A 10,120-nucleotide genomic window follows, 5' to 3' on the forward strand; every position below is an offset into this window, starting at 1 on the left:
TGGCAGGAAGCTTGACCCCGGTGATGTACTGGGCCGTACGCACTACCCTCTGTAGTGCCTTGCGGTCGGAGGCTGAGCAGTTGCCATACCAGGCAGTGATGCAACCCGTCAGGATGCTCTTGATGGTGCAGCTGTAAAACTTTTTGAGGATCTGAGGACCCATGCCAAATCTTTTCAGTCTCCTGAGAGGGAATAGGTTTTGTCGTGCCCTCTTCACGACTGTCTTGGTGTGCTTGCACCATGTTAGTTTGTTGGTGATGTGGGTGCCAAGGAACTTGAAGCTCTCAACCTGCTCCACTACAGCCCCGTCGATGAGAAGGGGGGCGTGATTCTTCCTCTTTTTCCTGTAGTCCACAATCCATCTCCTTAGTCTTGATCACATTGAGGGAGAGGTTGTTGTTCTTGCACCACACGGTCAAGGTCTCTGACCTCCTCCCTATAGGCTGTCTCATCGTTGTCGGTGATCAAGCCTACCACTGTTGTCATCAGAAAACTTAATGATGGTGTTGGAGTTGTTACATACCCTTACCACCTGGGGGCGGCCCGTCAGGAAATCTAGGATCCAGTTGCAGAGAGAGGTGTTTAGTTCCAGGGTCCTTAGCTTAGTGATGAGCTTTGAGGGCACTATGGTGTTGAACGCTGAGCTGTAGTCAATGAATAGCATTCTCACATAGGTGTTCCTTTTGTCCAGGTGGGAAAGGGCAGTGTGGAGTGCAATATAGATTACATCATCTGTGGATCTGTTAGTGCGGTATGAAAATTGGAGTGGGTCTAGGGTTTCTGGGATAATGGCGTTGTGAGCCATGACCAGCCTTTCAAAGCATTTCATGGCTACAGATGTGAGTGCTACGGGTCGGTAGTCATTTAGGCAGCTTTCCTTAGTGTTCTTGGGCACAGGGACTATGGTGGTCTGCTTGAAACATGTTGGTATTAGACTCAGACAGGGAGAGGTTGAAAATGTCAGTGAAGACACTTGCCAGTTGGTCAGCGCATGCTCGGAGTACACATCCTGGTAATCCGTTTGGCCCAGCGGCCTTGTGAATGTTGACCTGTTTAAAGGTCTTAATCACATCTTCTGCGGAGAGCGTGATCACACAGTCATCCGGAACAGCTAATGTGCTCATGCATGTTTCAGTGTTACTTGCCTCGAAGCGAGCATAGAAGTTATTTTGCTTGTCTGGTAGGCTCGTGTCACTGGGCAGCTCTTGGCTGTGCTTCCCTTTTTATTCTGTGATAGTTTGCAAGCCCTGCCACATCCGACGAGCGTCAGAGCCGGGGTAGTACGATTCGATCTTAGTCCTATATTGACGCTTTGCCTGTTTGATGGCTCGTCAGAGGGCATAGCGGGATTTCTTAGAAGCTTCCGGGTTAGAGTCCCGCTCCTTGAAAGTGGCAGCTCTACCCTTTAGCTAAGTGTGAATGTTGCCTGTAATCCATGGCTTCTGGTTGGGGTATGTACGTACAGTCACTTTGGGGATGAAGTCCTCTGCACCTATTTATAATGCCAGTGACTGATGTGGTGTACTCCTCAATGCCATCGGAAGAATCCCAGAACATATTCCAGTCTGTGCTAGCAAAACAGTCCTATAGTTTAGCATCTGCTTCATCTGACCACTTTTTTATGGACCGTGTCACTGGTGCTTCCTGCTTTTTAAAAAATATTTTTATTTTTATTTATTTTGACCCCCTTTTCTCCCCAATTTCGTGGTATCCAATTGTTAGTAATTACTATCTTGTCTCATCGCTACAACTCCCGTACGGGCTTGGGAGAGACGAAGGTCGAAAGCCATGCGTCCTCCGAAACACAACCCAACCAAGCCGCACTGCTTCTTAACACAGCGCGCCTCCAACCCGGAAGCCAGCCGCACCAATGTGTCGGAGGAAACACTGTGCACCTGGCTCCCTTGGTTAGCGCGCACTGCGCCCGGCCCGCCACAGGAGTCGCTGGTGCGCGATGAGACAAGGATATCCCTACCGGCCAAACCCTCCCTAACCCGGACGACGCTAGGCCAATTGTGCGTCGCCCCACGGACCTCCCTGTCGCGGCCGGCTGCGACAGAGCCTGGGCGCGAACCCAGGGTCTCTGGTGGCGCAGCTAGCGCTGCGATGCAGTGCCCTAGATCACTGCGCCACCCGGGAGGGCGCTTCCTGCTTTAATTTTAGCTTGTAAGTAGAAATCAGGAGGATAGTTATGGTCAGATTTGACAAATGGAGGGCGAGGTAAATAATGTATTGTCATTTTGGTGTCACTATTGTAAATAAGAATAGAATACAGGTATGTTTCTCAACACTTCTACATTAATGTGGATGCTGCCATAACTACAGATAATCCGGAATGAATCGTGAATAATGATGAGTGAGAAAGTTACAGATGCACAAATATAATTTCCCCCAAAAATGCTCACTTCACCAGTTATTGTAATGTTGAGCGGTTAGCATGTCTTGGGGTTTTGATATTTGTGCATCTAACTTTCTTACTCATCATTATTCACGATTCAGTCAGGATTATCCGTAAGCATGGTAGCATCCACCAAATATGTAAATTTGTACTACTTTAATACACACACAAGTGAATTTGTCCCCTAAATTGGGGGGGGGGGGGAAGCTAAGTACAAAAAGTGCTGTAATTTCTAAACGATTCACCTGATATGGATTAAAGCTGACAGTCTGCACTTTAACCTCAGTCATTATCATTTCAAATCCATTATCATTTCAAATCCATCCAGTGCTCGTGGAAAAAATGGTCACTTTCCCAATATTTTTGGAGTTCACTACATGTCTTCAAGCCTTGACACACTGCGATCCCTTAGTTTTCTAGTGAAAATCTAAGACCTCTACTTTCTTCACTTTAAGGTAGATGGGGCTGTGGTTTTATAGGATTTCTTGACATTAATAATGAGTTACAGATCTGTTGAGGTCAAGGAAAAGAGTGAAGTAGATTTTTGGAAACAACATTTGATGAAATTACAGATGATACAGTCCATTACTCATGTTGTGTTCCCTCATGGAGTGTCTTTTCTTTTGTAATCAGAAAATTGGGATGGCCTACATCAATCACCTGGTGGAGAAAGGTGACTATGACACCGCTGCCAGGTACTACAGCCTTTTAGTTATTTCAGTTTAGTTTTTCTTCTGCAAAATACCAGTGTAAGGAGTAGATGTGGTGATTATTTTCTCTCTGTCTCGTTCTCTCTCTCTCTCTCGTGTTGTCTGTCTCGTGTTCTCTCTCTCTCTCGTGTTCTTTTAAGTCCAGGAAGTGTCAGAAGGTGCTGGGAAAAAACATGGAACTCTGGGAGAATGAGGTGTACAGGTTTAAAACCATTGGGCAGTTGAAGGTGAGTCAGGCCACATTGTGACCGTGCAACTTGTGGGAAATTATGGCATTACAGACTTTGAGCAAGTTTTTGAATTAACAATACTCTCAGTATTGCCCTCAGTATTGACTGTTGTAATTCTCTCTATCGTTTTCTTTCCCTCATGTAACTCCCCCCCTCCCGTCTCTCTCCTTTTGTTTTCCCACATCTCCTCCTGTCTCTGCCTCTTCAGGCCATCAGTCAGTACTTGCCTAGAGGGGACCTGCGTCTCAGACCTGCAATCTATGAGATGATCTTACATGAGTTTCTAAAGTCAGACTATGAGGTATGTCTGTCTGTTCCTGATGGTCTGGTGGTCTTCTTACTGCCTTAAATTATAACTCGTATTAGAACAGGTACTCAAGAAGAACCAAATTGAATAGCAGTAACCAGCCTCTCTCTGCAACCTCTTTCTCCAAGGGCTTTGCCACGTTGATCCGTGAGTGGCCAGGAGAGCTCTACAATAACATGACCATTGTTCAGGCAGTCACCGACCACCTCAAGAAGGACCCCATGAACAGCACCCTGCTCACCACACTGGCTGAACTGTGAGTGCCTCTATACTGGTTTGAGCATTTTGATATACTTCATTACCTCTCAATTGCTGCAATGCTTATTTTCCTCTGAGATATATATAGTACCACTAAGCTGTGTGTTTCTTCTGTCCGTGCAGGTATACATATGACCAGCGATATGACCGAGCCCTGGAGATCTACCTGAGACTGAGGCATAAAGACGTTTACCAGCTGATCCACAAACACGACCTCTTCTCCTCCATAGAAGACAAGATTGTGCTCCTTGTGGACTTCGATAAAGAGGTGGTTCGCCAGCACATGCCCAATTGTTTTATTAAGTAGACTCCTTACTGTATCATAGGACCTCGCTACTGTTTAAGGCTGTGTTATGCGTGTAATTGTCCAGGTAATATCAACTTGCCTTTTTTGAAAGTCAGTCTTTGAGTGCTTTAAACTGTGCAAAAGTCATGGAAAACCTCTGTCTTGAGTCCTTGTGCCTCGTACACACAGCTCTTATTGCGTTTGGATTGTCTGGCCACAAAGGTCATAAGTCACTTTGTGTGTCTCCTTGTCTGAAGAATGGCCTTTTCATTTGTGTTGTCAGAAAGCTGTCGACATGCTCCTGGATAACGAAGACAAAATATCGGTATGTGTACTTGGCTTCCCTTAATCTTTCTTGGAGAGTTTCAAATGAAAGCGCATGCTGTTTGCTAATGATGTTTCTGTCGTCAATGTTCTACAGATTGACAGAGTGGTGGAGGAACTCAGGGACAGGCCCGAGCTGCTACACATTGTGAGTCGCACTACAAGTTCTTTAGTGATTATACGTTTTTAATTTCCTATGATTATCTTGATTTTGAAAATGGTGTTTAACGTGGCATTTCACCTCCTTCTCTCAGTATCTCCACAAACTATTCAAGAGGGACCACCACAAGGGTCAGCGGTACCATGAGAGACAAATTGGCCTGTATGCTGAATACGATCGGCCCAACCTACTGCCATTCCTGAGAGACAGCATCCACTGCCCACTAGAAAAGGTACTGAGACACTTTCAAAACTGTGTGCTCAAATTTATTTCGCCTTTTATTTAACCAGGTAGGCCCGTTGAGAACAAGTTCTCATTTACAACTGCGACCTGGCCAAGATAACGCAAAGCAGTGCGACACAAACAACAACACAGAGTTACACATGGGACGAAGTACATTTCTTCGAATTTAGATGTATATTATCTTATCGTGTATGTCAGATTACTACATTAGAAGAATAATTAATCGTCTTACTTCTAAAACTCAAGTGTGTTGCAACTGTCTTATCTTTTTTTAGGCTCTGGAAATTTGTCAGGAGAGAAACTTTGTAGAGGAAACTGTCTTCCTGCTCAGTAAGTGTCCCCTTACAGTTTCTGTGACATTAATAACGTTAATGAATAAGCCATTAGAACTGGTTATAAATGCTCATAAGTGCTTTAGAAATTGTTAGAAATGCTTTTAGATATGGGGACAAGCTGAACTAAACCTCCAGCCAGCCGGGTAACTAATTGCGTTTGGTCTGAGGAAACTGACCCACTGTAACTTGTCCTTCATAGGCAGAATGGGGAACTGTAGACGGGCTCTTCAGATGATCATGGAGGAACTGGAGGATGTGGACAAGGCCATAGAGTTCGCCAAGGAGCAGGATGACGCTGAGCTGTGGGAGGATCTCATCTCGTATTCCATCGATAAGCCACGTAAGTCACGTGAATACAGAAGCACTTTCAAATGATCAGGCCTACTGCATAGTGTTTCCACAGGTGTCATTTTAAGTTTCTGTCTTTTTCCTCTCTCAAGCCTTCATTACTGGTCTCCTCAATAACATTGGGACACATGTGGATCCCATTTTACTCATCCACCGCATAAAGGAGGGCATGGAGATTCCTAACCTCAGAGACTCACTGGTCAAGATCCTCCAAGACTACAACCTGCAGGTAGCCTAGCGGTTAGAGCGTTGGGCCAGTATCCGAAAGGTCACTAGTTCGAATCCCTGGGCCGACGAGGTGAAAAATCTGTCAATGTGCCCTTGAGCAATGCACGTACCCCTAATTACTCCAGGGTCGCCGTCGATAATGGATGACCCTGTCCGTGACCCCACTCTCAGAGGGTGTCTAAGGGATAGCGGGATATGCAAAAAACACATTTCCAATGAAATAGGATAAATGTATTATATGTCAAAATATCAGCCATCACATAGTGTACCTAGAATATCACTGTAACAACAGCCTTGCCTCTTAAACGGTTTTGTTTCACTGTCTCTCAGATCTTGCTCCGGGAGGGTTGTAAGAAGATCTTAGTGGCTGACTCGTTGTCACTGCTCCAGAAGATGCATAGGACTCAGATGAGAGGGGTCAGGGTGGATGGTGGGTAGTTTTTTGTTTTGCGTGTTTATGTGCAAACTGTGGAGTTGGAACATAATGACTTCGTTAAGCATTAGTTTTAATGTGTTTTTATTGTTTGTGTTTGAATTGTTTGTGTCTTTTTCAGAAGAGAACATCTGTGAATCCTGTCACGCTTCAATATTACCATCAGGTGGGCTTACCTTATTTAGCATTATACAGAAAATGTCGCATATTCATATATAGTGTCTACACTTCTGTATTATACAGTGGGGCAAAAAAGTATTTAGTCAGCCACCAATTGGGCAAGTTCTCCCACTTAAAAAGATGAGACAGGCCTGTAATTTTCATCATAGGTACACTTCAACTATGACAGACAAAATGAGAAAAAAAAATCCAGAAAATCACATTAGGATTTTTAATGAATTTATTTGCAAATTATGGTGGGAAAATAAGTATTTGGTCAACTACAAACAAGCAAGATTTCTGGCTCTCACAGACCTGTAACTTCTTCTTTAAGAGGCTCCTCTGTCCTCCACTCGTTACCTGTATTAATGGCACCTGTTTGAACTTGTTATCAGTATAAAAGACACCTGTCCACAACCTCAAACATTCACACTCCAAACTCCACTAAGGCCAAGACCAAAGAGATGTCAAAGGACACCAGAAACAAAATTGTAGACCTGCACCAGGCTGGGAAGACTGAATCTGCAATAGGTAAGCAAGCAGCTTGGTTTGAAGAAATCAACTGTGTGAGCAATTATTAGGAAATGGAAGACATACAAGACCACTGATAATCTCCCTCGATCTGGGGCTCCACGCAAGATCTCACCCCGTGGGGTCAAAATGATCACAAGAACGGTGAGCAAAAATCCCAGAACCACACGGGGGGACCTAGTGAATGACCTGCAGAGAGCTGGGACCAAAGTAACAAAGCCTACCATCAGTAACACACTACGCCGCCAGGGACTCAAATCCTGCAGTGCCAGACGTGTCCCCCTGCTTAAGCCAGTACATGTCCAGGCCCGTCTGAAGTTTGCTAGAGAGCATTTGAATGATCCAGAAGAAGATTGGGAGAATGTCATATGGTCAGATGAAACCAAAATAGAACTTTTGGTAAAAACTCAACTCGTCGTGTTTGGAGGACAAAGAATGCTGAGTTGCATCCAAAGAACACCATACCTACTGTGAAGCATGGGGGTGGAAACATCATGCTTTGGGGCTGTTTTTCTGCAAAGGGACCAGGACGACTGATCCGTGTAAAGGAAATAATGAATGGGGCCATGTATCGTGAGATTTTGAGTGAAAACCTCCTTCCATCAGCAAGGGCATTGAAGATGAAACGTGGCTGGGTCTTTCAGCATGACAATGATCCCAAACACACCGCCCGGGCAACGAAGGAGTGGCTTTGTAAGAAGCATTTCAAGGTCCTGGAGTGGCCTAGCCAGTCTCCAGATCTCAACCCCATAGAAAATCTTTGGAGGGAGTTGAAAGTCCATGTTGCCCAGCAACAGCCCCAAAACATCACTGCTCTAGAGGAGATCTGCATGGAGGAATGGGCCAAATTACCAGCAACAGTGTCTGAAAACCTTGTGAAGACTTACAGAAAACGTTTGACCTCTGTCATTGCCAACAAAGGGTATATAACAAAGTATTGAGAAACTTTTGTTATTGACCAAATACTTAGTTTCCACCATAATTTGCAAATAAATTCATTAAAAATCCTACAATGTGATTTTCTGGATTTTTTTTCCTCATTTTGTCTGTCATAGTTGAAGTGTACCTATGATGAAAATTACAGGCCTCTCTCATTTTTTTAAGTGGGAGAACTTGCACAATTGGTGGCTGACTAAATACTTTTTTTGCCCCACTGTAATTGGGAAGCTTCTTACCATCATTGCATTTTGAAGCTATTCAAAACACCTGCATTCATGTTTTGCTCCTTTGGTGTAGATATGGCCCAGAACTTCAGTGTGGTGGTCTTCCACTGCAGACACATGTTCCACAAGGAGTGTTTACCTTCTCCTGGAATGGTAAGTATCTACCCCATCTCCTTTCATCCCCCTCTCTTTCTCACTTCATATAGAGTATGGACTTTCAGATGAGAGCAGCAGATTTCTTGCCTGATATGGCTTTTGCCTATCTCTTCTTTCAGATTCCTGGGGTCCAGTTTTGCAACATCTGTAGTGCGAAGCGGAGAGGGCCAGGAAGTGGGATACTGGAGATGAAGAAGTAACAGGAAATGCTCACCTTCAAATGTCATCACTTCATCTTTCCCCAGTTGGAGTGAATGGCAATCTCTGGGCTCATAGATTTTAGCTTTTTCCTCTGTCACAGTGTGCTCTGTTGTATCAAATGCATAATATGTTGTAATGTTAAAGGTAGACGCCGCGATATGACGTAGAGGCAGAAAGTAAACAGCATAGTGGGTAAATTTCTGCAACCACTAAGAGCATTGAAGCACGAGGCTCAACTTCTCTGCTGTATTGGCTCCCTGGGTACCAGGCTGTAACGGTGTGAAGTGAACCTGTGCACATGCGCAGAAACTGTGACTGTGAGAGCGCAGAAACTGTGTGAGAGCGCAGTCTTGCATCTCGCTCATCCCAATATTTGTGGTGCTGCCTGTGGCCACGTCATTTCTTTGAGTCTACCTTTAAAACTGTTACTAAAATAATAAATGCTGCACTATTTCCTCTTAATTCACTTCTTGCAATTTGCATTGAACCTCAATGATCAATGAATTTAGGATTCAAAATAAAAGGCTTTTGAAATCTCAATATGTGTGTTAAAAGTGATCTATAATTTCCACTGTATCTCATTAAATGGACCTACAAATTCTCTACAAGAATAACAAGACTTTTGGTCTTCAGTGACTACATTTATTGGAAGGTATCACTTGTTCTATTGAGGACGACACTGCTTAGAGAACACAGCCCCGTCTACAGCATCATCAAACATTATTTTAGTTGGAGTTCCTTTTCTTGTAGATCTGTCAAATGAGTAGCCCTCATAGCATTTTTCATAAATATCTCTTAGATTTGATCAGTAGTGCTTTGAAAACTGACAAAGAAAAACAAAGACGAAGCAGCTGTTTTACAAGTGGGATGCACTGTTGAGCGCTACATCCCGAGGCGTTCGTACTGATTGTACGGAGATTGTGACAGCCGGTTAAATGGCGTCCCTTGAGAGGGCAAGAACAAGATTTATGTCAGGAGAAGTGCAGTATTCTCATAAAAAGACATATACTTGTAATACGGAGGAGGGATAAAGAGGTTGAAGAGAGAGGGAGGAAGAGGGTGAGCTTGAGTTGGTTAATGATGGCAAAAAAAGGGAGATTTGTTAAAGAATGGTAGAAAGTGTAAGCAGAGTGAGCTATACACCGTATTGAAGACCGGAGGAGAAATGGAAGTGAATGAGGGCGAAATATCAGAGGTGGTAGGTGTGGGGAAGTTCTTGGAATCCGAGGGTCAGGATAAAGATTGGTCTGTGACAGTAGCAGTGACATTGTTTTGCTCTCAAGGAAAGGGCGCCATTGAGAGGAGTGATTACTGGGGTAGGGGTAAATGTGAAAGTTAACTCATCGTTTTGTGCGACGCAGACAGGGTGGCGTGAATGGTGAAACGGACGAGTCGTTGTCTGTCCTTTTGAGTTTTGATGTTGAGTCTTTGCCCGACAAAGGGATGTTAGCATATATAAGTTATCCCATACAAGCTTTTGTGCCGAATACGTTAAGTTGTTACAGGTGTCAAGCGTATGGGCATGTGGCAGCAGTGTGTAGGAGGGAGGTTCCTAGGTGTGAGAAGTGTGCAGAAGGGCATGAGACAAAGGAATGTGTAGCATTGGGGAAAGTAGTGGTATGTGTTAATTGTAGGCGTGCCCATGGGGCT

General features: G+C 44.3%; 1 protein-coding gene across 1 annotated transcript in view; it reads left to right on the plus strand.

Annotated features, from left to right (window-relative positions):
* Positions 1-9,010, plus strand: part of LOC120027818 (vacuolar protein sorting-associated protein 41 homolog) — a 30,969-nt gene extending 21,959 nt beyond the window's left edge. Inside the window, exons 14-28 of the mRNA XM_038972865.1 lie at positions 3,032-3,093; positions 3,254-3,335; positions 3,547-3,639; positions 3,774-3,901; positions 4,027-4,171; positions 4,473-4,514; positions 4,611-4,661; positions 4,768-4,905; positions 5,192-5,246; positions 5,451-5,591; positions 5,692-5,828; positions 6,158-6,257; positions 6,382-6,426; positions 8,187-8,266; positions 8,389-9,010. Coding sequence (XP_038828793.1) covers positions 3,032-3,093; positions 3,254-3,335; positions 3,547-3,639; positions 3,774-3,901; positions 4,027-4,171; positions 4,473-4,514; positions 4,611-4,661; positions 4,768-4,905; positions 5,192-5,246; positions 5,451-5,591; positions 5,692-5,828; positions 6,158-6,257; positions 6,382-6,426; positions 8,187-8,266; positions 8,389-8,469 — 1,380 coding nt within the window. The 3' untranslated portion in view covers positions 8,470-9,010. The remainder of the gene's footprint in view (positions 1-3,031; positions 3,094-3,253; positions 3,336-3,546; positions 3,640-3,773; positions 3,902-4,026; positions 4,172-4,472; positions 4,515-4,610; positions 4,662-4,767; positions 4,906-5,191; positions 5,247-5,450; positions 5,592-5,691; positions 5,829-6,157; positions 6,258-6,381; positions 6,427-8,186; positions 8,267-8,388) is intronic.
* The last annotated feature ends 1,110 nt before the right edge of the window (positions 9,011-10,120 follow it).

This window comes from Salvelinus namaycush, chromosome 33 (assembly GCF_016432855.1).
Source record: "Salvelinus namaycush isolate Seneca chromosome 33, SaNama_1.0, whole genome shotgun sequence".
Lineage (NCBI taxonomy): Eukaryota > Metazoa > Chordata > Actinopteri > Salmoniformes > Salmonidae > Salvelinus > Salvelinus namaycush.